General features: G+C 58.7%; 1 protein-coding gene across 1 annotated transcript; it reads right to left on the bottom strand.

Moving 5' to 3' along the window:
* Positions 1-663: 663 nt before the first annotated feature.
* WNT10A (Wnt family member 10A) lies at positions 664-12,557 on the bottom strand. The gene is made up of 4 exons (XM_004262707.3): positions 12,020-12,557; positions 10,678-10,940; positions 4,265-4,644; positions 664-1,836 (listed from the first exon to the last, which is right to left on the bottom strand). The coding sequence occupies exons 1-4, from the start codon at positions 12,130-12,132 to the stop codon at positions 1,339-1,341; spliced, it is 1,254 nt and encodes a 417-aa protein (XP_004262755.1). The 5' UTR covers positions 12,133-12,557; the 3' UTR covers positions 664-1,338.
* Between the last annotated feature and the right edge of the window lie 1,923 nt (positions 12,558-14,480).

Raw genomic sequence — 14,480 nt, 5'->3', positions numbered from 1 at the left:
GGGGCGCTGGGCTGGCTGGGTTGGGCTGGGTCTTGCCCAGGATTACTCCTCTCAGAGTACCTGCCGACGGGTGCTACTGGCCGACACTCGTCCTGGCTTGTGGCAGAGGGCTCAGGCACAAGGTGGACAGCTGGAGCTCTGGCATCCAGGGCTCCTGATCCAGCTCCTTGCCAACTTCCCCACTGCCTCCATCTAGCCCAGGCCTCATCTCTGGTTTGGAAGATGGCTGTAGTCTCCTAACTGGCCGCCTGCTGTCAACTTGTCCCCTGCCTTTCAGTTCCCCAGACAGCAAGCAGTGTGGGAATCAGACCATGACATTTGCCTGCCTAAGACCCTCTGAAGGTTTCCATTCCTCTTACATAAAATCCCTTACCTTGGCCTGGAAGGATGCATAATGTGGCCATCCCCATCCCCCACCCCCTCCAGCAGCTCCTCTGCTGTTAATCTGTCCCTTGATTTCTTCACTCCAACCACACTGGCCTCTTTGCTGCTCCTCCTGAGATCTTTCTGTCCTCAGAGCTTTTGCATTCACATGGCCTCTGCCTGAAAAGCCCTTACCCTCAATTTGTGCATGGCTCTCCTCCTCATGCAGTCTCAGCATGAGGTCTTCCCCAACCAGTAGCTTTATCTAGAGGGGCCCCACTCCCCACAAATCACTCTACATCCAGCACTTTGCTTTATTTTCTTCACAGCACATAGCATTGTCTGAAATGACCTTGTTTGTGTGTTTTCTTGTTTACTGTTCATCTTCCCCAGCCCGAATGTAAACTCCAAGAGAGCAGGTCTTGTATCTCGCATTCACATCTGTATCCCCAGCACCTCTCGTCCCCCACAGAGTGCCAGGCCACAAAGAGTGCAAAAATAAATATTTGTTAAATGATGAGGGACAGAGGCCAGTGGGGGAGGAGGTCTGAGGCCTCCGCAGAATCACTTCAGCTCAGTGATGTCCATTTCTTCTTTTTAATCCTCCTCCCCCTCCTCATCAGCTTCCATTCATTCCCTCCCCCTCCAGGGGTAGGGGTGAAGAGATAAAAGGAAGCAGGCCCAGAGGATGCCTGGCTGACACTGCCCTAGAGTGTGGGGCAACCGCCAGCCCAACGGAACTGTCTGAGCTTGGGTCAGAGACCCGGGAGGCAAACCGGTCCTGGAGGCCACAGAAGTGAGCAGGGGGTCTGAGCGGGCCTGAACTGTCCCGTGATTGCAGTCTTGACGACCTCAGAGCTGGGAGGTTCCTGTAAGATTTTGTGGTCCATCCTCCACTCCCAGGAACCAAGGCGACGCTGCCCGGACAACATCGCAAGCCGCAGAGGACCAGGCACAGGGAGGCGAGCCGTCCGCTCACTTGCACACGCTGACCCACTCGGTGATGCGGCACTCCTCGCAGACCACGAAGCAGCACCAGTGGAAGCGGCAGTGACAGCGCTCGCTGCGCGTCTGGCGTAGGATGTTGTGGCCGCGGCCGCAGCACATGCTGCCGCAGCCGTCCGGGCCCACGCTGCTCTTGTTGCACAGGCGGCCCACGGTGCCCGCCGAGTCCAGGCGCGGCTCGCGCTCGCAGAAGTCGGGCGACTTCTCGAAGTAGACCAGGTCGGCGGTGCCGGCGCGGCGCCGAGGCCCCGGAATATCCGGGGCTGGCGAGGGTGGCCCCGCGGGGCCCGGCTCCAGCTGGCCGCCGTTGCGGTTGTGCGGCCGGATGAGCGTGGCGCGGTGGAAGCGGCTACGCAGCAGTGCCCCTACAGCGCGGAACTCCGGCGTCACCTGCCAGCACGTCTTGAGCTGGCAGCTGCCTGACGTGCCGTGGCACTTGCACTTCCGCCGCATATTCTCCATCACCGCCTGCAGAGGGAGGCACGGGGAGGGGTGACGCCCGCGGCCAGCCCCACTGGCCTCCTCCCGTCGCAGACACCGGCCCTCGAGACTCTCAGAGGCTCTGGAAACCAACCCCCATTGAACGGAGGCAAAAGCTGAGGCCCCGGGTGGGTAGGTGGGTGGCACAGCTCCTAAACCAGGCGGCCAGGAGAAGAGTTCTGCCTACCTTTCTGCTGCTCTCGCAGCCACCTCCCACCCGGCCAGACCCTGGGGGAATTCCCTCCTTCCTGCTTCCCCTCCTCTCCCCCCACCCCCTGCCTTTCCCAGCAGCTGCAGGGGGGCCCTTGGGGCTCTAGGCTCTTGCTTCCTGAGGAGGGACCCCAGATCCTCAGGGAAATTCCCTCTCCTTCCAACCCGCAGGACCAGGAGCCGGGGTGTGCTGGCCCCACTACATCCCAGCCCCAAAGCCTCTGGCCTCACTCCAGGCAGTGAGCGGAGGCTGTGGGGAGGCTGAAAAAGCACCTTAACTCCTCTGGGCCCTGCAGCACTTTTCAGGGAGCCTAAGGAGAGGGGCCAGGGGCTGGGGAGACACCCCCTCCTCCCCCTCCCCCCGCCCCCTCCCATTCTCCCATTCTACTGGCTGGCGCTTATTCTGCCCAGTGCTGAGCGCCACCATTCCTCCTGGGAAACAGTGAGCACCAACAGGGACCAACGGCCCTACCTGAGCACAGAACCAAAGGGAACCCAAAGAGCCAGACCCCCAGGGCAATGAAAGCGGAGAGAGTTTCCCAGGCCTCCAAGGGAGCTAGTTACAGGAATACAACCTACCCCGCCCCTGCGCAGCTCTCAGGCTGCTCTCCTGAGCCCCCTCCCAAAGAGCGCCTTCACATCATCCTCGCCAGAGACCCCAGAGGAAATCGGCCACATCCTCCTCCCCCCGCTGCCCCCATCCAAAAAATGATCTGGGTCCCCCAAACCTGGGCAGTAGGGCCATAAGAGAGGGACCCCGTTCCTCCAAGTCTTAAAGGGCTCTGCAGCTTGTATGTGCAGCCTGTGGTGTCAGCACCACGTGGAAAGCAGCCCAGTGCCTCCCCTGGCCAACAGCTCCAGAACATCTGCTTCCCACAGGCAGCAGCCATTAATTAACCAGTTTAACAAGGAGGAGGAGGCACTGCTGGTATGGGCTAGGATAGTATCAAAGCTTGGGAAAAGAGCTGCACGGACCGGAAAGGACTGGGTGGGAGCTGGACGTGACCTGAGGGTGGCTATGCCTCAGTTTACATCACCTCTCGGTCATGATGGAAGAGCTGAATCAGCTCCAGTCTTTGTGGAAGAAGAAGGTGAACTGGCCTGGGCTGAGAAGCCAGGAGAAAGGGGAGTGAGATGGAGAAAGTGCCAGCTAGAGTGAGGGGAAGCCAGAAACAAGGCCTGAGCAGGCTGGGCAGGGCCAAGAGAAGGGACGGGGTGGAAGAGCCAGGAAAAGAGGGTGCTGAGGGCCAGAGAGGCAACTTAGTGTAGACTACACTATAGAACAAAAGGGCTCAGGGCTCAACTGCCTGGGGATGAATCCTGCCTCTGCCACTTTCTCACATGTTGCATCACCTTCGTCAAGCTTCTTAGTCTATCTGTGCCTTACTTTCCATATCTGAACATGAGGCTAATAATAGAACCCTCATGGGTAGGTGTAAGGGTGAAATAGGATGTAGTAAAATGCTCCAGGCAGTGCCTAACACAGAGTAAGCACTCAATAAATTAAATGCAGGATATTATTACTTCCCCTTCCTTTCTTTCCTCCCTCCCTCCCTCCCTTCCTTCCTTCCTTCCTCTCCTCCTCCTCCTCTTCTTCCTCTCCCTCTCCCTCTCCTTCTTCTTCTTCTCCCTCTCTCTTAAATAAATGACTTTTGAGGTAGTATGAACATTGGGGGGTGGGGGGAGAAAGGAGGACGACAACATAACACAGTACCACAGTGGCCCCTAGGGATCTCCCTTTGCAGGAATCTCTCTTTCTGCACAGAAAGCCTGGGAGAGGAGGGGGGGCCCAGCATAGGAAAGCACCAAATCATGGAACATTTGTGCTGGGGAGCCTTATGGATGATGCAGTTCAACCTTCTCATTTTACGGGGGAGCAACAGACTTGCAAAGCTGGGCCTAGACTCTGAGGTCCTGACTGCAGCCCAGAGCTCTCCCCACTACTCAGCAGGAGATGGGAGAAGCAGGCTGCTCAGTGGAAGGGGAGCTATCCCAGGGCAGGGGTTGTTTTATTCCCAGGCCTAGTCCAGCGCCTGGCACACAGTAGTTATCCAAAACACATCTGATGACTGAATTAGGAGGGGGCAATGAGAAAGTTGCTGAATTAGGGAGAGTGGTGTGGTCCCCAGAGGAGACAGAAGCCTGGGGGAGGGGAGGGGCCTAGGCAGAGGGGTCTGGAGCAGGCCCAGAGGGATGGGGTTCTCACCTGCCGCCCCACTCGGTTGTTGTGGAGCCTCATGCGCGCATGGATGTCTCTGTGAGGCTCCCGGGAGTCCAGAAAGTCTTTAGAGAAGCGCTCTCCGAAACCCACGTCGGGGCTGCAGCCGCCCCACTCCCAGGAGTCCTGCAGGCCTGGGCTGGCAGAAGGCAGGACAGGGTGCTCGGGAACTCCGTGGCTCAGGCCCTTACCGCGCTGCAGCGCCTCCAGCTGCAGGCGGTGCAACTTCCGACGGAAGGCCTCCTCGTCCCCGCGCCGAGACGCGTCGCAGCCACAGGCCCTCAGCTTGCCCAGGGCGCAGGCGTTGGATACCGCGTGCACCACGCCAGCTGCCGAGATGGCGTAGGCGAAGGCACTCTCTCGGAAACCTGCGCAGAGAGACACAGGAAACAGCCTTTGAGGAGCCTCCACACCCCATCCCTCTGCCCTCCCTGCCCAACCTTCTCACCATACTGAGAGGAAGTAGAGGCCCAGTGTTGGGGGAGAATCTGGTACAAGGGCATAGATTCAAAGAGGGGCAGAAATCACACCGGAAGTTCTGCACACAATGGATGGGAGAGGTCTCTCCCACAGCCCTCCGTTTTGAACTCCTTTCCCTTGCTTCACCCTTAGCAAGTTCAGAATTGAGACTACATCTCTCCTGCTGGACAGAAAGTATCTAGTAAACATTAATTTTTTTTTTTAACCATCAGGGACTTAAGCTACTACCTCTCATGTGATATCTGCAATTTTAAGATAAGCCTGCAGAAAGAAGGCAAATTTTAACCTAAAAAATATTACCAGTGATGGAATTCAGGGCCCCAGGAGATGTTAATGGGCAGAAGGGTAAGTAAGAGGAGAAGGTGTCCTAAAGTTCCCGGCCCCAAGATCTCCTGCCTGCAGCCACCCCCTTAGGCCCATCAAAGAACACTGTCTGATGGCCACGTGCGAGAGGCAAACAAAAGAGCCAGCAGAACTTCCCCTTTGCCTGTCTGGACATCCTAGAAGTTCTCCTCAGAAAAGGGCATCGCCCAGCCACCAGCCACCGACCAGCTTGTGGTCGGTCGAGGTCAGCTGAAGAGGTTGTTTGAAGGATGCTGGAGGTGAGCCCACCGCCTGCTCAGGGTTAATCACATAGCGGTGTTGAACACTGAGAAGGAACGGTTAGCTAAGGTAGATGCCTTCCTGAGATGCTTAGGGGTGCAAAGACTCCCTGATGAGCCACTCTCAGGAGTCCAGGACTTGTCTACACTGCTTTCCTCCTTGGTGTTCTCAAGCCTGAGCCATCCTCTGGGCCTGTGGCAGGGGGAGGCCTACTTGCGGAGAAGGGTAGGGCTCTGGGACCTGCAAGCTGCTTCTTCCTTATTCTGCATCTGAGAAAGGACCGGCGAGGGGCAGGTTCTGGTACTGGTTACTGACCAGCCTCTGAACCTGAGAGAGTTCAAGCAGTGGGAGAAACTAAGGGTCATAACAGCTCCCACACTAGGAGAAGAATCCACCTGTGCCATAGACACCTGTGGGGGAGCCCAGAACCCATCTGGAGGCTGATGGCTTGGTAGAGGCCAGAGATTCAGAAAAACAAAACAAAACAAAATTGGGTCCTTCTACATCAGTTCCAAAGACTGGGAGGACTTGGAGGCCTCACTGATCCCAGAGAGCCAACCAGGAGAGATGCCCGAGGCTGCAGGAGTTATGGAGCTGGACACAGCCCCAGCTCTCCCAGCAGGCCTGGCCACCTTCTGCTGAAGGACATTGGCTCTGGGGAAGACAAGCTGCTGAGTAAGAAACCCAGGTAGCCCACTTCCCAGTCCTATGGCCCTGTCTATGCATGGCACCAGGAAAGAGCAAGATGCTGGCCCAGGGGAATGTGCTGGGCCAACCCAAACACCATTTTCCAGGCTCTGTTACATTCAAGGGCAGGCCTAGAGGAATCTGGAGAAAGCCCACAGCCTACAGAGAACACCCCTACCTACCCCAGGCAGCTAAAGACACCATCCTAATGGCCTCTGGCAGCTGTCACAGCCACTGAAGGAGTGACTGGGCAGGGCTTGTGTGGTCATCCTCTGATCCAAGCATTCAGGCCTCAGAGAAGTCCAGCCCATTGGGTCTGCCCCCCGCTCCTATTCAGGGCCCCAGTTTCAGTCCTGGCCCCGACTGTCTGGGGCAGATGCAGGCACTGTGCCATCTGGCCAGCTGGAGAGGGAGAGGGGAGGGGCCTTGGCCAGCTGGGCTGCCCGGAGCACTGGGGGTGGGGGGCTCCTTAAGACGCACAATTAGCCGCCCTGCCTTTGATCTGGGACAGGGACTGCCAGCATCTAAGTGGAGTCAGCTGCTGCTACAGGAAGAAGCCAACGGCCAGGAAGGGGCTGGGGGAGGAGGTTTGGAGGGCAGAGAAGTGTGGAAGAGAGAGGATTCCCGAGCCAGTGGGAGCTAGGAGGGGATAGAGAAGCTTGAGCCCTGCCCATTCAAGTCAAAGAGGGAGGAGAGGGGAGAGGTCTGGTCTCCATTCCGTCCGTGCAAATAATCTGTGCACAAATAATCTGTGCGTGCTCATGTGCCTGGGCTGGGGAGAGAGAGAGGGTTGTGTGCACGTGGGAACACTTAGGGGTGACACTGAATGTAGCCACATGTTTGCACAAACACGGGTAGGTGTTTGTGTGTGTGTTGTGTGCGCGCGTGCATATCAGTTCCATTTCTTGGATTACTCCTCCATTGCACCAGTTCACCTCTGGGCACACGGGAGGAAATCATGGTGGCCTTGTAGCTTGGGAGGCAGTATGCAGGGGGTTGAGGGCATTCTCTAAAGACAGCTGGCCTGCATTTGAGTCCTGGCTCTACAGCTCACATACAAGCTGTGTGACTAATGGCAAGTTAACCAACCTCTCTTAGCTTCATTTGGAAATGAAGATAATGATAGGACCTACTGCACGGGGATTGTTTGAGGATACTAAAGTACAGATAAAGTGCTTTAGAACAGTGCCAAGCACACAGCAAGTACTTAATATGTTTTGGCTAATTTATTGGGTGCCACGAGAATAATAGGACCTTAAGTAATCCTGGGATAGAATTGCCTGTGCCTCAGTCTCCCCATCTGAGTACCACCACATACCCCAAGCCTGGAGACCTAGGCATAAAACAAAGACTCCCTGAGGATAAATGTAAAAGGGAGGTGGGAGATGAAAGAGCCAGGGCCTTGGAGAGCAGAGGATGGACTCAAATTGTTGGGTTCCCCTGGGCTGGGAGCCTGGCTTACTGCAGAGCCGCAACCCCCTCTTTCCATCCATTCTCAATGGGCCTGGGCCTTAGAGAGGGCAGTACCCAAACTTCATGAGTGCTCCAGTGCCCGCTGTGTGAACCTACTCACTCCCCTCCACCAAGCCTCTCCCTGTCCTCTCATCCCTCTCACTCCAGTGCCCAAGCCCAGCCCAAAGTAGCCCCTTCCCCAAATGTCCCTCTGATCCCCGCATCCTGAGTAAGAGATGGAGGGGTTCTCTAGTCCTCACAATGAAGAGCTCCCCTGTAGCCGTTGTTTGTCCAGCATCTCACCCATCGAGGCACCAACCCTGTGGATCCTCAGAACAGAAAGCTGGGGATACCACTGCCCTCGGCACTTAGGTCATAGCTGTGCCTGGGCTGGGGGGTCTTCTCACAGCTTATTTAGGACTGTTTCTAGCCCCGCTAGAGGCCCCTCTCTCTGTGCCCCAACTCCCAGGGCCCAGCACCCTCACATCCCTCTCCTTGGTTGGGTAAAGCCCTATTGTACGTCCTGCTTCCCAGGAACCCACTCTAGGTGCTCAAGAATACTTCCGTCTCCCTCTTACGTCAGAACTCCATCCCTTCAGCCCAGCCCATCTCAGGGAAGGTGTCAGGACAATTAGATGACAGTAACAGCATTCAGATGGAAGACCTGGGGGACCACCTCCTTCTAGCAGTCTCTGAATTTTAAACATGGCAGAGTGCACCTTTAAGAGAACCCCACTGGCAGCTTGGGTCAGAAGGGGGGTGGGCATCCTGATAGTCCACGTGGGGGAAACTGGGGTCACTTGACCCCATGATGGACAATCTGTGGCTTGAAAATAAGGGAGACTGGGGGAAGGATCCAGTCCAGGGGCAGGTTACCACCAAGATGGGCCCCATGGGATTCAAATTTAGCTAGTCCTTGAGGTGATGGGCCAAGATGGACCAAAAAAATGATCCCACAAGTGTTGAGTGAGGGAGACACGGCAATGGTGGCCCCTGGAGGTGGGAGGTGGAGGGAGCGGAAATTTCTTTCCAGAAGCCCAGAGTCCCCTCCGAGGAATGAGAGGTAGAAATGAGGTGTTGCAATGTGGGGGGCGGGGGGCAGAAACCACAGAGGTAGGACGGTGTTCCGAGGCCAAAGGAAGGAGGCCAGCCTCCCTGCGGGAGCCTAGGACCCACTGTCCCATCCCCTCCCGGCGCTGGGCGCCGCCCCGCGCCGGCTAGCCGTGGCAAGTCTCCCGCATCCACACCTCACCTCTCCCCACACCCGTCCCCCCAGCTCACCTCCCGCTTATTAAACTGCAGGTGAACCCGGGAGCATCTGGCACCGCGCCAGCCCCGCGGGGTTCCACCTCTCGGAACTCGCCCTGAAGCTTCAAAGCCCCCCGTGTCCTCCACCAGCCCGAACAGGCCTCACCCGGGCGAAGCAATAGGGACTCCTGAGAGTCTAGAGGGGACAGGAGGACCAGAGTGGAAAGAGGGGACACCGAGGCCGGGAAGAGGGATGAAGAGCTAGCCTCGCCTCACCCGAAGTGGCAGGGGTGAGAACCTCAATGCCTGCCCGAGCCCCCAGTGAGCAGAACCTGGAACAAGCTCGGGGCCCGAGCGCTGGAAAGAGAACCGGACTTCGGGGAGCGAGTGGGCTCGGGCGCGCGGCGGCGGCGGCGAGCGCTGGCCCGGCCCGGCCGGGTCAGGAGAGATGCCGTGGCCTGTCACTTCGTGTCCGCGAGGGAGAGGGCAGCGGGGGCGGCCGGGGCGGGGCGCCGGACCTGAGTTGGGCCGGCCGACCGGCGGGGGTCGCGGGGAGCCTCTCTGGGCAGACGGCTGGAGGGGCTCAGGGACTCAGGGACTCAGGGACTCAGGGGCGGGAGCGCCAGCCTGGGGAGGGGGGCGCACTTTTTGAGAGGCACGCGGCTGGGGCCGGGAGCCGTCTGCCGATGCCCGCGGGGATTAGTTCGCGGCTGCATGCCGCCACACGCGTCGGGCTGGGCTCGGCCGGGGAGAAACAGCGCCCTGGGCGCGCGGGGGCGGGAGGAGGGAAAGCGCGCGGGGGCGGGGCGGGCGGCCGGGGGCGGGGCTGGGCTGGGCTTGGGGAGGCTGGCGTGGCCCCTGACTTGGGGGCTCCGGGGATGCAAGGAGGGGTCCTGGTGGAAAGGGAAAGGCCCCTGACTCTGAGTTCTTTCTGAAGTTCGGGTACATTAGAGTCTGACTCTCCCAGAAGCCTCTGGGCCCCAAGGCCACAGGGTACAGGGGTACCCCTCCTCCTCTACTGTCACCTGAGAATTGTACAAGTCGCAAGGAGCCAGGTCCCCACACTGTCCCACTCAAGCAGCTGAGGGGAGAGAGAGATACCCAGCTAGGCCCATCCAGGAGACAGGACCCCCACCTTTCCCAAAAGACCTGAGTCAAAGTCTAAGATACCAGGGCAGGAGGTGGGTGTGAGTGGAAATGAGTGACAAAACCTTCTGTCACCTCCAGCCCAAGCCACTCAAGGGATTGTGAGGGTAGACCCTGGGTCACCCAGAAGTCCAGGGAGGGGGACAGATAGTGGGCTGCAGCTTCTCTGAGCTGTGAGGGGAAGAGGAATTGCCAGGGCCGTCAGGCCTGCTGGGCAGGAGGCAGGCACACACCCATTGCCTCTGATTTAGAGAGGATTTTCAGGGGTGGCAAGGATGACACAGAGGCTGGTGGTGTAACCCCACTGGGAAGAGCTTCTGCAGAAGTACAGTTTTACCTGCCCAGGCTTCCCTCAACTACACCATTTAGCAAAAGTCCCTGACCCCTCTTCATGTTGATTCTGGGTACTTTATCCCAGGCTTCCATTCTACATGGTGTTTACTAGGTAGAGGGTAAATTGAGGCAGGCAACAGATACGGATATTTCCTGGGCCTGAGATATGCAGCGTCAGTCTCAGGGCAGATAACCCAGGAGTTCAATTCTCAGGCGTGAAACCTGCTGCCCTCACCCCACACAGCCCAGCCTGGAGCCACATCTACCCCATTAGTCTGACCCTCATGGACTTTCCCAGAGCAGAAAGAGGCAGGAGAGCGGCATGGCTGGCAGATGAGCACCTGGGGAGGTTGCCTGCTTGAGGGAGTGGGTTAGGGGACGGCTGGCAGATAGGTTCCAGAGTGGAAGTGCTGAGTGGGGTGGGCAGAAGGTCAAGGGTGAAGGGCAGCTACCTCTGCTGAAGATGGGACTCTCATAGGGGATCTTGTTTCGAGTCTCAAGACTAGAGCAGTTCCAGCGCTGGTCCCGGAACTGGTGCTGGCACTCATGGATGGCGATCTGGATGCCCTGGATGGCCGAGGCGGCCACGTCAGGGTGGCGCACACACACCTCCATCTGCCGCTTGCTTAGGCCTGGCAATGTCAGGCACACTGTGTTGGCGTTGAGCACGGGCTCCTGGGGGAGGCGGAGGCCCAGAATATCATTGGGTGAAGACCTGCAGGCATGTGGGGTGGGGGTGGGGGTGGGTGAGTGTTTTCGGGGGCTGGGAGGGCCCCACCTAACTATACACACTCTGTCCCAAAGGCCATAATTCCTCTGTTCCCACCCCTGCTTTTGAAGGCTGAGCCCATCAGTATACCCCTAAACATTCTCCTTTCCTCGACCTTCTCACCAACATCCCCACCAACACGACCCACCTAGCTGCACACCCACACAGATTACGTGCAAATGCACACACGTCCGGTATGCCTGCACACACAGTATTTCATAAGTACATCCCCAGGCATAGATGCTCTCATATGCAGTGTTCTCCGGGAGACCACTCCCAAACGGCATGTTTCAGACAGTCACATTCATGCAGGCACACTTCCGCACACAATGAGGTAGACACACAGACGCAGGAACACTTACCCACACGTACACTTCATCAGACATAGTTATACACATAGACACAGATACTCACAAGTACACACACATGTTCATCTTAACATACATTGATCCATGAGCCCTCGCATTCACACACGTGTGCACACACAGACTGCTGTTTACAACACAGCTTGCTGGGCTCACTCGACCACAGACAGACGAACAGACACACACACGTACACACACACACACACACACACACACACACACACATACTGAGAACGCTTCTAGCTGCAATCTCTCACTGACCCCACCTGGGCTACCCTCATTTGGCCCCCAACCCCTGTCCCCACCTGGGGGCGATCTGCAAGGTGGAGCAGGGCAGTTTGAGTTTTACTCCTGGGGTGGGGGGTGCATTCCCCCAGCACAGCAGGGACTCCAGGTTGGCACTTGCTTCCCCCTAAACACACACCTCCCCTTCTAGCAGCCCTCACTCTCCTGGGCACTGCCCTGTCTCCCTGGACTGCCCTTATTCTGTCACCAGTTCAACCCTCTCCTGTGAGAGTACTCTTTCATTGGTCACCAGCACTTTCCCGCGACACCGTCCCTCCCTCCTTCCAGGGTCCCCTGCCCCAGCAGGAGCTCAGACGCCCCTGTGGCTGAGGGTCCCAGCTCTCCAGGAGGGCGGGGCATAAGGTGAGGGCTCACCTGGGCAAGGCGGCAGCCAGCAGCAGTAGGAAGAAGAGGAGCGCGCAGAGCGCGGGCCGCGGCTGGGGCCGAGGTCGGAGCCGCAGCCAGGGGCAAGGGTGGGTGCTGCCCATCGCGCGCGGGCCGTGATGGGCCAGGAATGGGGGGCTCACAGCCCGGTGGGACCGGCGAGCCAGGGGCGACGGCGCATGATCCGCGGGGGTCGGGGCGGCTGCGACACACAGCTCCAACTCGGGTCACGGCTCCGGGAGCAGACGGTGCCCGCCTCCCCGCTCCATGGGGCAGCGCCCCCGGGCACCGCCCTCGGGGGGGTGGGGGCGGGCGGGCTCACCGGGCACCTCCTGGCACAGGGGTTCGGGGAATTTCCCGAGGGCCCCCTGAAACAACTCCCGGTGCCTCTCGAGGGTAAGGGGGGGCCCGGAGGTGCTGCGGGCGAGGGACGAGAGGCTGGGGTGCCGGGAAGCCCCCCCAGCACAGCGCGGTGAGCCTGCGCTTCCGAGGGCGTGCGAGGCGGGCGGGGGTGGGGGGGCGGCTCTGTCTGTGCCCGGCCCCACCGCTCAGTGAGTGAGTGACTGTCCCGGCTCGGGGAGCTCCGCCGCCTCCCTCCCCGCCCCCCCGCAGTGTGTCTCAGGGCTCTACCCCACGTGACGTCATGACGACGGGGCGAGGGGGGGCGGGTAGAGGCGTGTACTCGTCCGGAGGCCACTGTGTCCGCTCAGGATTCGGGGCGGGAGCAGCGGTGGGGAGGGTGGGGGCGAGGAGAGGTGTTGGGGTCCGTGCGATCAGGCACAGGGCGGTGCCAGTGAGCCGGCTCGCTGGTCTGTGTGGGAAGGTGCGTGTTACTGCGAGGTGTGTGCGCCTGGCTGAGCCGCAGCTGCTGGGGAGCCATTACCCCCCAGTATACACACCTGCAGGGGCTGGGGGGAGGGGCTGGCCCTCTGCTCGCCTCCCCCACCTCAGGAGGGACTTCCCAGGCTTGGCTGCCGAGGCAGGTGTGGGATCCTGCAAAGGGGTTTGGCAGCCTCTAGATCTTGCTCTTGTTCGCTGTGTGACCTACAACAGGTGCCTCCTGGACACTGAGCCACCCGCTGCCTCTGTGAAATGCGGTTAATGAGGCCCAACCTCATCTAGTCAGTGAGCCAATGAAGGTAAAGTTACTGGGACACCAGTGAATGCTTGTCTGGGAGCAGAGCACCCCGGGGTGGCACACCCTAGGAGGAGGGATTAGAGAGCCTTTTAATCCTAAAAGTGTGTTTCAAGGTCATCTTATTATGTCCCCTATTATTTCACAAGAAAATACTGAAGCTCAGAGAGGGTCATGACTTACTCAAGTTCTCACAGCAAGTTAATGGAAGAGCTGGAACCAAACCCAGTGAGAGCACAGCAGCAGCGGCCCCAGCATTACGTACTGCTCGCCTGGGCCCTGCCTACAGATGCTCCAGGTCTTACCTTGGCCCTGCCAGCTTGGTCCTCTGAGAGCTCCCCAACACCAGCCTCCTGGCTCAGGCCCACTCCTCTCTGGGATCCCTTTCTGCCTTCACACCCCAGCTGAACACTGGGCTCACCTAAATATGGGATGAGTGTACTAGACTCAGGTAAGGGTCTGAGAGCCAGAGGGTTGGGGACAGAGGCTCCAGCTTCTGTTTCTGGTTCTAACCTGGGCCCTGATAGTGAAACCTACTCCCACTGTGGCCTTGACATCCTCCTCTGTAAAATGGGCACAAACCTCCCACTCTACACATACACCTCCCTCCCAACCTCACTGCCCCCTCTCTCTGAAGAGAGCCCCTCCTGGTTTAAGGATAAACTACCAGAGCCTCTGGGCTCTGAGACAAAAGGGGCCCATTCCCGGGATTGCCCATCCCTGGGCAGTTGAAGGAGAAGGGTGGGGCCTTCCTTGTCCCCAGACTGTCAGGTGATGGGGGCGGCCTGAGCAACAGCAGGCTGACGGCATACTCCCCCTCCTTTCCCCCATCTCTGCTGGCAGCCACTGCAGCTGTCGGGAATTAAGGGCTTGAGGCTGCTGGGGGTGAGGGTGGGGCAGTGGGGGGAGCAGTCTGGCTGGACAGCAGGAAAACAGCCAGGGGGGCAGGAAGCAGTCTGCGTCAGCCAGAGCCTTGTTTGACCCCAGCCACCCCCTCCCCTCCCCACTCTCCCCCACCATGCTGCAGGGACAGGGACGGCTTGGATCTAGAGTTTGGGAAGGGTATGGGGAGGGGCAGGGCAGGACCACTTGCAACCCGGGAAGGAGGCATGAGCCCAGAGTGGCAGAGGGCACCAGCAGGGACAAGCCAGGCTTGGGAGTCAAATTCCCATTGGCTGTTGGGGAAACTGAGGCCCAGAAAGGATTAGGAACAGGCCCCATGTGATAAGGGAATGAGTTCATAATTCAGGTTGCAGACCTCCTTAATCTGCATCTACTGCTCCGCATTTCCCACACGTGATGCATCGGATGTAAATA

The sequence above is a fragment of the Orcinus orca genome, chromosome 7 (genome assembly GCF_937001465.1).
Source record: "Orcinus orca chromosome 7, mOrcOrc1.1, whole genome shotgun sequence".
NCBI classification, from domain to species: domain Eukaryota; kingdom Metazoa; phylum Chordata; class Mammalia; order Artiodactyla; family Delphinidae; genus Orcinus; species Orcinus orca.
This window is presented reverse-complemented; position numbering and strand designations above follow the sequence as displayed.